This window comes from Bison bison, unplaced genomic scaffold, assembly GCF_000754665.1.
Source record: "Bison bison bison isolate TAMUID 2011002044 unplaced genomic scaffold, Bison_UMD1.0 scf7180017864309, whole genome shotgun sequence".
Lineage (NCBI taxonomy): Eukaryota > Metazoa > Chordata > Mammalia > Artiodactyla > Bovidae > Bison > Bison bison.
Genome location: NW_011494881.1, coordinates 2,608,660 through 2,623,106, shown reverse-complemented (window position 1 = coordinate 2,623,106; position 14,447 = coordinate 2,608,660). Strand labels below are relative to the sequence as shown.

The following is a 14,447-nucleotide window of genomic DNA, read 5'->3' as shown; positions in this document are numbered from 1 at the left end:
GCCAACAAATGTCCATCTAGTCAAAGCTATGGTTTCTCCAGTAGTCATGTATGGATGTGAGAGTTGGACTATAAAGAAAGCTGAGCACCAAAGAATTGATGCTTTTGAACTGTGGTGTTGGAGAAGACTCTTGAGGGTCCCTTGGACTGCAAGGAGATCCAACCAGTCCATCCTAAAGGAAATCAATCCTGAATGTTCATTGGAGGGACTGATGCTGAAGCTGAAACTCCAATACTTTGGCTACCTGATGGGAAGAACTGATTCATTTGAAAAGACCCTGATGCTGGGAAAGATTGAAGGCAGGAGGAGAAGGGGACAACAGAGGATGAGATGGTTGGATGTCATCACCAACTCAATGGACTTGAGTTTGAGTAAATTCTAGGAGTTGGTGATGGACAGGGAGGCCTGGTGTGCTGCAGTCCATGGGGTCACAAAGAATCAGACAAGACAGAGTGACTACACTGAAGTATTTCTGGCTGTGACTTGTATGTTTTGTAACATTTAATTTTATGCCCAGAATTTGTGTGGTAGGGAGAAAAATATAAAACTAAGCAACATGAGCTGCTTCCAGTGAGTACCTTGTGGTCAGCACCAAGGAACACATGATGGGAGTCCTATTACTGTAGATTTCATTGTTGATATTTAAAGGTCTATGTACTTATCAATGTAACTTTTATCACTTTGATGTGTGGATCAAACAGAACATAATAGTACTGTCACGTTCAATGTTTGCTTTACTGTGGATGCAAGTTAAATATTGCAACAGGACGCTGATGGAAGCTCTGAAGAGGGTTTGGGCCACAAGTGCATCAGATCCAGAGGTGCCTGAATTTTTATGACTTCTTTCATCCCATTACATTTATATGAAGCCTACTGTGATTGCCACAGCATATCTAGCCATACCAAGGAACTATCTGAAAAACAGTTGATATCTTTTCTATAATGAGTATAAAAACTTAAGCTGAAGTAGAAACAGGAAATAGAGAGATGAAATTATAGGCTGTAAAGATTATGAGACCTAAGAAAGGGCTTTGTAAGAAGCGTATAGAGGTGGGAGGAAAGTTCAGGTGGGCGGCACCTAGGATCTGTGTATATCTATGGCTGATTCATGTTGATGTATGGCAGAAACCAACACAAAAATTATAAAGCAATTATCCTTCAATTAAAAAAAATTAATTGAAAAAGCAGACCAATAGACACAAAGATATTTATAACATCCCAGAAGTGGCAAATTTGGGTTTTAAAATCCAGCCAGTTTTAGTACAGGGGACTATATTCAATATTTTGTAATAACTTACAAGAAAAAAGAATCTGAAAAGGAATACATATGTATAACTAAATCACTTTGCTGTCCATCAGAAACTAGCACAACATTGTAAGTCAACTATATCCTCGTTTTTTTAAAAAAGGAAAAAATTCAGGTGCAAAAAATACTGAAGGATGTGGAGGGACTTCCCTGACACTACAGAGGTTAAGACTGTGCTTCCACTTTAGGGGACACAGTTCGATCTTTGGTTGGGGAATTAAGATTGTGCAAGCTGCTCAGTGCAGCCAAAAAGTAAAATGGCTCAAGAAGCTGAGTCAAAAAAAATTTATTAAAACAGAAAAGTGCAGAAGTGCTTCACCTGAAGCCACCTAGTATAGAAGAAACATTTTTTGGAGCCAGTTTAGATGCAGCATTTCTTGGAAGTAGGATATGAATAGTAAGGGGTGGTAGTGAGAGCACGTTTGCACTGATGTGAGGACATATGACTTGCAAAGCATTTAATGTGTGTCTTCTCATTTCATAATCCTCCTTTTCAGCTTCTTCATTTTTAAGAAGGGCAGACTCAGAGCAGGTCACAGGCACTCTTGGTTATCCATTCTCATTTTTACTTACAGTTTGGGTTTGGCCAGAACTGGAGGGGGCTCTTTGACGGGTGAGGAAGGCTCAGAGATTTTTGCTGACTGTCCATTGAATCTCTCCTGGAAGGAATCTGGCCTGGTCTGGTGGGTGGTCACCACGCCACCCTCGGAGGATTCTTCGCTTCCTTTGTCATCTTCAGGCAGGTTGAAGTGCACACGGAGCCCGATCCTCGAGCTGGACCGGGGCTCATTGTGGTTCACCAGCACCCCTTCCAGTCTGGGTTTAGGGGGTTGTTCCACAGGAGGCTCTGGGTTGGGTGGGGATGGCTGTTGCTCAGTAAGAGCCAGGTTGGTGGTGGAGTTGGCTGAGTGAAGAGACCCATTGTTTCTGAGATCTTCATTTCCTGAAAGGATGATAACAGGACGTGAGCCATTAGCCTTACTCAACAAGACTGAGAAAGGACTGTACACCTGAGTTGGGGCCGGAATCCAACTTAGGCGAATGTGCTAATGAGAGATGCTTGTCAAAAACAGAAAACACAATCTGAGGCATTAATGAATGGTAAGGATACCGGGGGGGAAAAACTCAAAAAAATCTAAGTAGCATTTTGGAAAGAATTTTAGAAGCCTGTGTAAGACCAAGGAGATGTTTTTTAGGGAATATCAAAAATAACAGCAGGATAAATGAGATGGTGGTGATAAATGCGATAAGAAATTAGAAATTGAATTCTGTTCAGAAACACTTTCCTCAATAATTCAAAAAAAATTTTAGGAGAGCTACACTAGCTTCATATAAAAAGCAGTAAGAAAGGGTAAAGTATACTCCTCATACTCATATTCAAAATCTTAGTCTAAACCAATGGTCCCCAACCTGTTTGGCACCAGCGACTGGTTTTGTGGAAGACAATTTTTCCATGCACTGGGGTTGGGGAGGTTGGTTTCAGGATGATTCATTCAAGTGCATTACATTTATTATGCCGCTGCTGATCTGACAGGAGGTGGAACTCAAACAGTAAAGAGAGATGGGGAGCAGCTGTAAATACGGAGGAAGCTTCACTTGCTCACCTGCCACTCACCTCCTGCTGCATGGCCTAGTTCCTAACAGGCCATGGACTGGTACTGATCTGGTGGTTAGGGAATCCCTGGTCTAGACGGTTATGGCATTGAAAGAATCCTTACCTCTCACATCTAGCTGTGCAATGCTTGACACTGTGCCGTATTTGTTGCTTGCAGTACATGTGAAGCACCCAGAGTCTTCTGCAAATACCTCAGCAATGACCAAAGTACAGATCTCCTCTAAAGTCAATAAAGCAGAGATGGTTACTGACTTTTTATGGAAATGGAATTATGGAATTTTCTGATATTAGATAGTGATTCTATAAAAGTCAATAGAAGAAGAGAATTACATCGTTTGAAAATAATTAGTCCAATTATTTGATTGAATTGACTGGTTAGCAGACCAAATGAGCCAAAGGATGTAAAATGAATAACTCCATGCAGACACTCAGCAAGAGAATTTAATAATAATATAATCAGATTATGAATTCATAAATATGTTTTTATGTCATCAGTCCAGAAAACAAAAGTAGAACCAAGAAACAATAAGCTTAAAATCACAAAAACAAAGGATTTAAAGCAAAAGGAGGCTATGGCTGATTCATGCTGATGTATAGCAGAAACCAACACAATATTGTAAAGCAATTATCCTTCAATTAAAATTAAATAAATTTTTTTAAAAAGCAAAAGGAGTTCTGTGTGAACTAAAAGGACTGAAAAAACGATTTTTAAGCCCAGATCTCACTATTTCCATGGAGAACTATTTTCTTCTTTTTTGGTGACCTATTCTGTGGGGAACTTTTGTCATGAGGTAATTTTAAATGAAGGCCATAATTTAAAACTGGACAGTAATATTTTGCTTAGCTACTGGTAATTAGCTGGTAGAGCAACTTAGAATTCTGGGTGAAAGAAAAGCACCTTTTCTTTTGTGATACTATGGTAATTCTTATAAGATTACTCCAATACAGAGCATGAACCCCCTTTGAGTAACTGCTGAAGCGATTCCCAGATAGAATCATATGATTACAGCCTTAAGTTATTATAGTTAGGTGTTCCTTGGCAACTAATGAAGAGAGATATAAGATGGTAACATAAACCTCCAGTTATCACTTAGTGGAACTGACATTAAAAACAAAATTAACAAAAGCAGAGTTGTATTAGAAACTTGGCATCTCAGTGTTTCATGATAACTGGATTGAATTAGCTGGATAACTTCTAGGAAAACCGGACAGGAGGCCATGGCAGACAGTGTTGGGTACCTGCTCAGTTAACTCTTCATCTTCCTTACTCCTTATTAATAGAATCCTGGCTTTGTCCACCCTCCTTGAAGTGATCATAGGCTTCAAGGCAGACTGGCCTCTCTCAGCCTTGGTTGGTGAATCATGATTGGTCATGCTAACCAGTCATGCTAACTCTGTTCTTGCTTAGGTGGTGGCATGTGACACACAGTTTTGATCAATAAGATATTAGGGGAAGTCTCCTGAGGAGTTTCTGGGAAAGTTTTCTTTGCTCTTTAAAAGGAATAACAGAGAGCATTATTCCCTATTTTTGCCTCTGGACGTTGTCATCTGCATGTAATACCCAGAACTGTGGCTGCTGTCTTAGGTATATGAGTAGAACCAGCTTAAGAGGATACTCTGAAGGTGACAGAATGAGGGAGGAAAAAAAGCTTGGTCCTTGATGATCTGAGATGCAAAATTAAGCAGTCTCAACACTGCCATTTCTTAGGGCATTTTACAATGTGACAAGATAGATTTTTCTTGTTGCTTAAGCCACGTTTGGTTAGGTTTTCTTTGCTTGCTGCCCAAAGAATCTTAAATGATGGAGAGGCGAAGTTTGGTTTTTGGTACCTCTCTGTCCTTTTTCTGAGGCTTATGCTTCCTTCTCTCTGTTCCCCTTCCCAAACATTTGCTCTCTCAGCTTTCAGGAACCTGCATTCAGAAAATGATCTGATAAATTTATTCAGCTACACTATACCTGCCTGATAAAATATTCTGTCTCCAAAGGGTATTTGCATTATACAAGGTGGAAGGAAGAACTCTCTGGACATGAAATTTTAGGTTGTGGAGCTTGAGCTTAGTTTTGGGCATGGACCTCTTTAGGGTAACTCTGAAATTATTTTGTGTATGAGACTACCTAGTGAAAAAGCTTGTTCTGGTTGAAAGTATCAAAAGACTGAAATATATTCAAGGGGAAAAATGTTTCTCCACTGCAAGCAATGCTAGAGTAAGACCACTGTGGTCTTTACTGTATCCCCAAGGGCCTACTTACTGCATAATCCAAGGTTATGCAACATGGATTATTGTTGTTCAGTTGCTAAGTCATGTCTGATTCTTTGCGACCACGTGGACTGCAGCACACCAGGCTCCCCTGTCCTTCACTGTCTCCTGGAGTTTGCTCAGATTTATGTCCATTGAGTTGGTGATGCTATCTAACCATCTCATGCTCTGCCACCCTCTTCTGTTCAGTGTCTGTATTGGGAATGCTTTTCCATTCAGTTTTTGGGAGAAAGAATTATAATGAAATTCCAAACCATGATTCTTACCCATGGACACAAATACAATCTCATATTTCAGGGTGATCACAGAGAGGACATTCAGATGTTTACGCTGTGGTTTGTGAATGACTTGTATTTTCTAGAGGTAAGAGCTTCTATGTCATCTTAATATCCTCCCAACCTCATCTAATAACACCACTAACATTGTATTGATTCTGAATTGATTCTGTGAATTTCAAAATATGATGCATAACTTTTGAGAAACATAGGCTGTAGAATTGGAATTGCTCTAGCATCATGGAAATTGCTCAGCCCAGTTGAAGGAAATCATAAGTAGGAAAATATTCCTAAGAATATTCCTAAGAGGGAAAATATTCCTAAGAAACGTTCCTCAACAACCCAGAACTAACTGTATTCACAATAGGTATTGAATATATATTTCAAATTTGTACATGCTCCTCATTTCCTTCTCCTACAGTAATAGCTAGAGTTGGCTTCGATCTTCTTTCTAAAACTTTTTTTTTCTTGACACCAGTATAACTGCAATATGTTTTATTACATATTTCAAATCACTGATCACATAAAAATGAAAGTTAAAATGATCTTTACCTGGCTCTGCCATGGATCGAGGTTCTAAAAGGAAAAAAAATTAAAAGATTCTGAGCATTCATTTTACTGAGAGGTGATATTTTCATCAGAAGCTTCCCACTGAATTTCACAATTTTTTTCTGCATACTCATGAGCAATTTGACAAAGCTAATCTGTAAATGTTAAGCACCGATGACCTTGATGGGGATAGGATATTTATCATAGAAGAGCAGCAAGAGAGAACTACTGCTTAAATGATGTGGCTGCATCTTGGGACATACCTGGGTTCCACCTGAGACATGCAAACCTTAGGTTGGGAAAAGTTACTGAATTAGCTGGTACTCAGGATGATTTATTTTTATTGTTTTCATTCAGCCTGACCTGAAAAATTTTGTGAAGACTGAGAGATCCTTCTTGGCTTTGGGCTATCACATCTTGATATAATGTAGAATATACCTCCTGCCCTAAGGTTTCTAATGTTAAGAGCCTCAGGATAGATGACAGATTCCTCAAGAGCAGTTTTTATTTTAAAATTCTTTGGCATTTCTGAAAGTGCTTGATTGGTACTTAAAACAGGTGCTCAACTAATGTTTATGGAATTGCAGTCATGCAGAACAGTCTTTACCACTGATAAAACTAGTGAGGGTTTTTCTTTCTTTTCTCAGCTTAAATGGTGTTCAGAATATTATTGTTCCTGCTGCTGCTGTTAAACCTGATAGTAATTTGATTCATATATTTAATCTATTTTGTGACAGGAAAAAATGAACAAATTTCAGCATATTTATGACTGAAATGTGTCAAGCTGAAAGCATTGCATGACAAGAAAAGAAGAATTAACCACTTGGATACACACACACACATACATATATGTTTATTACAATAAAAAATAAAACCCAAATAAATAACGAACAAATGATATGAATAGGTAATTTTAAAAATAAATTTAAAGACCTAATAAATATGAAAAAGAAGTTCCTTCCCACATCTAATTAGTGAAGTGCAGATCAAAACAAGTGTTCTCATTTTGGACCTAGAAAATCAGTGAAGATTAAAAAATATTTAATATCCATTGTTAGTGAAGGTATTAAGACAAAGGAATTTCCCATGTATTTCTGGTTGTAGTAGAATATAACTGGAACAGCATGTGTCCCAGTTTGGCTGGGACAGATATCTATCTGGTTTATTCTGGGATCTCTGTATAATGATTAAGAGTACCCTCTTTTACTCTCCAAAATTAGATGATCAATTATATGATCATTGTAAATTCAGTTCAACCTTTTTGGAGGGTACTTTGGTAATTTATATTAAAGGCTTAAAAATTGTGAATTTACAGTAAAAATTCTAGTTCTCAAATTTATTCATAGATATTCTCTGTTAACATGCTTTGAGATATAGTTTATGATAGTAAAAATTTTTGGACATTCTACATTTTCAACAACAGGTGATTAAGTAAATATGAAATTGAATTGATTTATTTTTAAAGGTAAAAAAGATCTGTATTAATATGGAAAGATATGAAATGTTGAATGAAAAATCAATTTACAAAAAATGATTTATTTTTACTTAAAAAACATGCATGTTCAAGAGGGAGGGGACATATATCTGGACTTATGTCTGGTTCATTTTGATGTCTGACAGAAAAGAACAAAATTCTGTAAGCAATTTTTCTTCAATTAAAAAATAATTAAAAAAAATGCATGGAAAAAGTTTTGGAGAATGTACACCAAAATATTAACACGGCTTAGTTTGATGGATTATGATTATAAGTGATTTTTGTTTTATTCTTTTTTTAATTACATTTTAATTAGCTGTTGTTATAAAAATAATGTACACAATAAATTTATAAAAATTATTTTAAAAATTATTTTAAAGCATTGACTTACTTTTCTGTAAAATTCTAAAATCTGGAGAATCTTCTATCAAGGTCCCTTCTCTATACCACTCAACTTTAGGAGATGGGGCTCCTTTTACTCTGCATTCAAAGACAACTAGCTGACCCTCAGAGGCTGATAAATTTTGTAACATCTGTAATGAGAAGAATATTGTTAGAACCAAAAAGTATCTATTTTTGGAATCTACTTCCAGTGCTGAGTTTTCCAAAAAGGCACTATTGCTTCCATGTTTGGGTTTTCTTCAAATCTTGTACATTTTCAGCAGCTTCAATTCGGTGGATCTACATCAAATCTATTTTTAAAGATATACGCATCTGTGCCCATAGGATACTTTTTCCTCACTATCTTCTTCCTTCTCTGTTGTAGTGCCAGACAAATACTAGGCAAAATGTTTTGAGGGTTTGCAAAAATACTAATTTTCAGTAAAGTCATTCTGCTTCCTTTGAGAAAATGCCCAAGTAGAGTTTGGTTTTCAGAAATAATAACAATTAAAAAAATCTGCAGTGAGTATATACTAGGTGTATTCAGCATGAAAGTAATGTATTTCGGGGGGCTTCCCTGGTGGCTCGGTGATAGAAGAATCTGCCTGGCAATGCAGAAGGCCTGGGTTCAATCCCTGGTCTGGGACGATCCCACATGCTGCACAGCAACTAAGCCCGAGCACCGCAGCTATTGAGCCTGTTCTCCACAGCCCGGGAGCCACAACTGCAGGACCTGCTCTCTACAGCCCGGGAGCCACAACTACTGAAGCCCCAGTGTTCTGGAGTCTGTGCTCGGAAACAAGAGAAGCCACTACAAAAAGAAGCCCCTGCACCACAACCAGAGAGTAGCTGTCACTTGCCATAATTGGAGAAAAGCCTGAACAGCAATAAAGACCCAGGGCAGCCAAAAAATAAATAAATAAAACCTTTTTAAAAAAGAAAGTAATGTATTTTTCCACATAAGAATGTTCCATGAGGTGGGAAATCTTTGTGGCTCAATGCTGACTATTTTCTTGGCTTGCTTGTCAACTTTCTGTAGACCTGGAAATTGATGTTTGTTTTGCTATTTTGTTTTCTGTATGTGTTCTTTACAGTATAGTCTCAGAGTCTGTTGAGGGATATATAGAATGGCAATCTCTATATAATCATAATTGCATGTGAAGTTTTGGGTCATGGTAAAATATGTCATAATTTTGTGAAGGCATCGTTAAATGCTCTTCCAAACTTCCACAAAAAAATAAGTTTACAAAAATCACTTTCAACTGTAAAATATCAGTCTATTCTGTAACAGACTCTATGGGAGAATAGAACTCACATTTTCCTTTCATAACTTGTCTTTCACTCATCGTGCTTTGTGAGCTTAAAGTCACACATTCATTTGTGTTATTGGTACTTCATTTGATTGTGAAAAGCTCTGTTGGCATGTGTGTGGGCATATTTTTACCATAGACTAAAAGATTACAAATATGGGAAAGGTTATGATTATCTTCCTCTACAAGCTCTATTAGCAATAAATAATTCAGGCTTTCCTATTATTACAATTTTGGGGTCTGCATTTAGGTATTGGCTCTTGCTTCAGAAGGGGGTGGGAGACTTGGATTTGATCCTTGGGTCAGGAAGATCCCCTGGAGTAGGAAATGGCAACCTACCCCAGTATTCTTGCCTGGAGAATTCCATGGACAGAGAAGCCTGGCGGGCTGCGGTACCTGGGATTGCAAAGGGCTGGACACTTTCACTTTACACTGAGCAACTTTCACTTACATTTCACTTTGGAGAAGGATGGGCCAGTAGTCTTTTTCGCTTTTGTCATTCACTCTGATAAATATTTTATGATTGTTTACAGCTCTTGTCTTAACAATATATGGTATTTTGTGCATGGACCCATCATATTCACAACATCTGTCTAAGGAATAACAGGGTGAGGAGAACTACATGGCTTTAGCTACCATAGGAGATTTTTACCTGAGAAGGGTGTGTAAGTTGATATTGTGACTGCCAGGGGGCGCCACAGACAAAAGTTAGTGGGTTTGGTGGTGTTTTTTTTTTTTTTTTTTTTTTGCATTCCCAAATTTGTTTGCTGAAGGAGTTCAGGATGGAATTTGCAGAGTGGTTTCTGAAGTAATGAGGAACCATTTGATTAAAAACCTGGTTTTTCCTTGTCTACTCGCAAACAGTGGCTTCTAGTGACAAGAATGTTCTCAATAAGTAGGGAACATCAATGAGTTTTGGGTGCTCCTGGTAAGCTGGTGAATATGCCCTTCACTTTGATATCTGAGCCAATTCTGTGCGAAAATGATAGTTTGGGAGTCTATCGAAAACTTTAATGGCAATCAGACATCTCCCTGGGATTCATACATAATGAAGTCTCTTTCTTCTTGAGGCAAAATAAATTAAAAAAAAAAAAAAGCAAACAAAAAAAAAAAAAAAAAAGTGGCAGCTGCAGAAGGGATTGAATAAAAAAAGCGTGGCACATTTAAAGAATGAATGTAAGCAGAATGAGGTCGATCTGTTCATTCTGACCTGACTTGCAGTTCGGATATACGAACCAAGTCTCAATCTGGCAGCGCTGTGTGTACGTGCTAAGTTGGTTCAGTCGTGTCAGACTCTGTGATGCTGTGGACTGTAGCCCACCAGGCTCTTCTGTCCATGGGCTTCTCCAGGCAAGAGTACTGGAGTGGGTTGCCATTTCCTGCTCCAGAGAATCTTCCTGACCCAGGGATTGAACCTTTCTTTCTTATGTCTCCTAAACTGGCAGGAGGGTTCTTTACCACTAGGGCCACCTGGGAAGCCCCAGTCCTGTTTGCAGAAGGGCCTCCTTGAGAGAATATGTTACTCATAGTTGAGACCACTGTTAGCTTGTTGTAAGTACTCACTTGACATTGAAAGCCGAGACCTGTGTTCTATTGGAGACAATAGCCAAGACACTTGAATTACTACAGTTACAGAACATGCCTGTTAAGTGTCTGTGATATGAGATGGAGGCTTGTTCCGGTGTAACACATCATCAATACTCAGTAAAGGAGTGGCCATGGGTCATCTTACAAGCCACTTAGAAAAGGTTGTTGAAGGTCATGATTTGAAGGACAATGATAGTTGTTACTGCTAAAAGCTGTGCTTTTCTACAAAAGTCTCATGACAAGAAATCGGTTCACATCACTGTCCAAATCAGTTACACCGTTTGCACGTTTTGTAAATGGGGCCATGTTCAACACAGCAGTAGGTCTTAGGCTGTTACTAACGGCACATTGTATAAGACTTGATCATACTTACCTTGACTTCACTGAAGATGAATAAGACGTGAAACATTTCCCAACAAGCAAAGATTAAGTTAGTCTTAACTAGGAATTACCGATTTGAATTAAAGTCCCTATAAAGAAAAGTCTACAACCTGCTGAGGTAAACAGTATCCAAAGTGCACATCTGTCTGTGTGTCATCACCGTACTGATCATCCAGGAAGGCGTTCTTTGTGTGGTAAGTTGACAACACAACCCTAAGAAGCATGTCTTCCACAGCCATTTGCTATTGGATTTTTTTTTTCTCTGTTCCTGCTAAAGACACTCTGAAGCCACAAAGTGAGGAAAGCAGCAACTCCTTCTTAGCTGAAATGGAAGTGATTCACCACAGAATAAATATTATTGGGTGCCTGCTTTGTACCAAGTGCTGTGTGCAGGTGCTGTAAATGTGACTTGAAAGGACACAGTTCCTGCTCAGTAGATCCCACAGATATAGTGCAAGGACATCCTTGAGAAAAGGCGTCTCCCTTACTGGTTGAAAAGATGTCAGCTACAAGGTTCATATCGTCACTTTATTCTCTTTGTTAATTCTAGTGGCTGCTTTTGCACTTTGGGAGATGCTGGAAATGAATGCTGTCATGCCTTAGGCTGGAGTTGGATCAGAGCAGTTTTTACTGATAAAGAACCCTTTTTGCTCCAAGATAGTCACAAGTGTCCAGGGCAACAGTTGAGCCAGAGGAGTCTCTGGAATTGTCAGGTTGGGGAGAGGGGCCCATGTAGTCTTTAGCAGTCTAGAGCCAACCACCAGCCCAGTTATTTCAGGGCTTCCTGCCTCTGCTATTATATAATGAAGTGCCGTTCTTCAAATTTTCACTTCCCCTGCCCCCTTGCACTCTTCAAATTACTGCTGAAGCAGCTGGAGCCAGTGCTGCTGCAGCCTTGAAAGCCCGCCTGAGCAGCTGCTGTTGGAGTGGGCGCAGTGATAGGAGTAAGATTCTAATTTGATCATCTACCTCCCTTCATGTTCAAGGAGTGTGAGCACTGTTTTCCCCCCATAAACAGAGTGAAAGCGTTTTTGATACAATATAGAGGATGGAGGATAGTCTATTTCATAAAGTATTTAAAAATATAGGTATCCTTCATAAGAGCTTATTTACAAAACAGAGACAGACTCACAGACTTGGAGAAAGAACGTTATGGTTACCAGGGGGAAAGAATGAGGGAAAGGGATAGTTAAGGAGTTTGGGATTGACATGTACATGCTGCTGTATTTAAAATGGGTAACCAACAAGGACCTATTGTACAGCACAGGGACCTCTACTCAGTGTTATGTGACAGCCTGGATGGAGGGGAGTTTGGGGAAGAATGGATACATGTATATATGCGGCTGAGTCCCTTTGCTGTCCACCTGAAACTATCACAACATTGCTAATCAGCTATGAAAAGTGAAAGTGAAAGTCGCTCAGTTGTGTCTGACTCTTTGTGACCCCATAGACTATACAGTCCATGGACTCCAGGCCAGAATACTGGAGTGGGTAGCCTTTCCCTTCTCCAAGGGGTCTTCCCAATCCAGGGATCGAACCCAGGTCTTCCACATTGCGGGCGGCTTCTTTACCAACTGAGCCACAAGGGAAGCCCATACTATATTCAGCTATACTCCAATATAAAATAAAAAGGTTAAAAAAAAAGTTATCCTCTATAAGTAGAGCAATGAACTAGCATATGGGACCCCACACTTCTTTCAAATTCTACCACTGTTTTGCTGGGCAATCCTCCTTTTCATTTTAACCTTCTCTAAAGAGAAGATAATACCAGTACTTCCCCATCACCAAAGGAGGTAGAAGGGGTTAAATAAAACTTTGCCCTCAAATTGCTTGCCATTCCCTTCTTCAGGGGATCTTCCCAACCCAGAGATTGAACCCAAGTCTTCTGAATTGCAGGCAGATGCTCTACTGTTTGAGCCACCAGGGAAGACCCTTTTAAAAATGGCTTCTTGCCATTATTGGCAGAGAAATGCTTTGTTGGGCAGTATAGAAGTGAATCATAGGGACTGGAATGCCAGAAGTTCCTAAAGAAGTAAATAGAACAAGGAAAAACCCAAGCAAACATATGCCAGTGATCGGTTATCACGGCTCACGCCACATGGTTACCATCATCAGTGGCTCTGATTCAGAAATTTTCTAATGACACTGGCAGTGACGATGACCTCAGTTCTGCCCTCACTCATGGAAACTAACGCAAGCACACTGTTGCTGATAAGTCCCTCTGGAATCTGAGCCACAGGCTATGCTAGAGCCCTACATCTGAACAACCCTGATCCCATTTATGGAGACAAAAGCACACTTTCCGAGGACTGATAAAGCCTCACCAAAGTTTGAATCTCTGTATTAGAGATTGCTTTCCCACCATGGAGCTAACATTTTTGGAGATTTATCTGATAAACAGCATACACTGATGACTAATTCACTTTCTCATTTTTATTTATCAAAGCATATATATCATCTGCAAATCAGAGCATATAATTAGAGGGAGGTAATCAGTTACCACACAAAAACAGCTAACTTGTGACTAACCAGTCCATGAAAATTAAATGTAAAGAATAGTTTTTAAAGTCTTACTAGGCTTTTGGGAATAATAAAGATAGTTTTGGACCTATTATAATCATGGTGGACTCCTATCTAGATATTAGAGAGAAGCTTCAAGGTGCTTGGGGAGAGACAGAAAAGTAAACCTTTTTATTATTGTGCTAAATGTTATATCAGAGATATGTACCAGATGATATAGATGCAGAGAAGACAGCACCCCCAAAGGATCTGAAAGTGTGGAGGGAGGTAAGGACACATCTCTGCTGTTTGGTTGGGCAGATGGTGGTGAGGAGAAGAGTGGGAGGAGACTTCAGTTTGGGACAGAATAAATTATTCTGTGATTTTGTTACCTTTGAAGAATCAGCCCTACCTGACAAAGGTAGTGTTATGACAAATCGGCACGACAAAGTGTTCAGATTTCTCAGCATTTAAAGGTCTGTTTTAAGGCTAGGTGACTTAGCAGTGAACTAAGACAAATAGCCTGGTAGGCTACAGTCCATGGGGTCGCAGAGAGTCGGACACGACTGAGCGACTTCAGTTTCACTTTCACTTTCAAGACAAATAGAGGTAGCTGTGTTAGCTGTATTACACACACACACACACACACACAGGTCCACTTAAAAATCTTCAGTAAAGTCTGCTGCTGCTGTGGCTAAGTCGCTTCAGTCGTGTCCGACTCTGTGCGACCCCATAGACGGCAGCCCACCAGGCTTCCCTGTCCCTGGGATTCTCCAGGCAAGAACACTGGAGTGGGTTGCCATTTCCTTCT

At 39.3% G+C, this 14,447-nt stretch overlaps 1 protein-coding gene across 3 annotated transcripts in view; it reads right to left on the bottom strand.

Moving 5' to 3' along the window:
* MYPN (myopalladin) overlaps positions 1–14,447 on the bottom strand; it is a 107,108-nt gene that overhangs the window by 33,597 nt on the left and 59,064 nt on the right. For all 3 annotated transcript variants that reach the window (XM_010852158.1, XM_010852157.1, XM_010852156.1), the window contains 4 exons: positions 7,870–8,011; positions 6,008–6,031; positions 3,025–3,141; positions 1,880–2,249 (listed from right to left, as the gene is read on the bottom strand). In XM_010852158.1, coding sequence (XP_010850460.1) covers positions 1,880–2,249; positions 3,025–3,141; positions 6,008–6,031; positions 7,870–8,011 — 653 coding nt within the window. The remainder of the gene's footprint in view (positions 1–1,879; positions 2,250–3,024; positions 3,142–6,007; positions 6,032–7,869; positions 8,012–14,447) is intronic.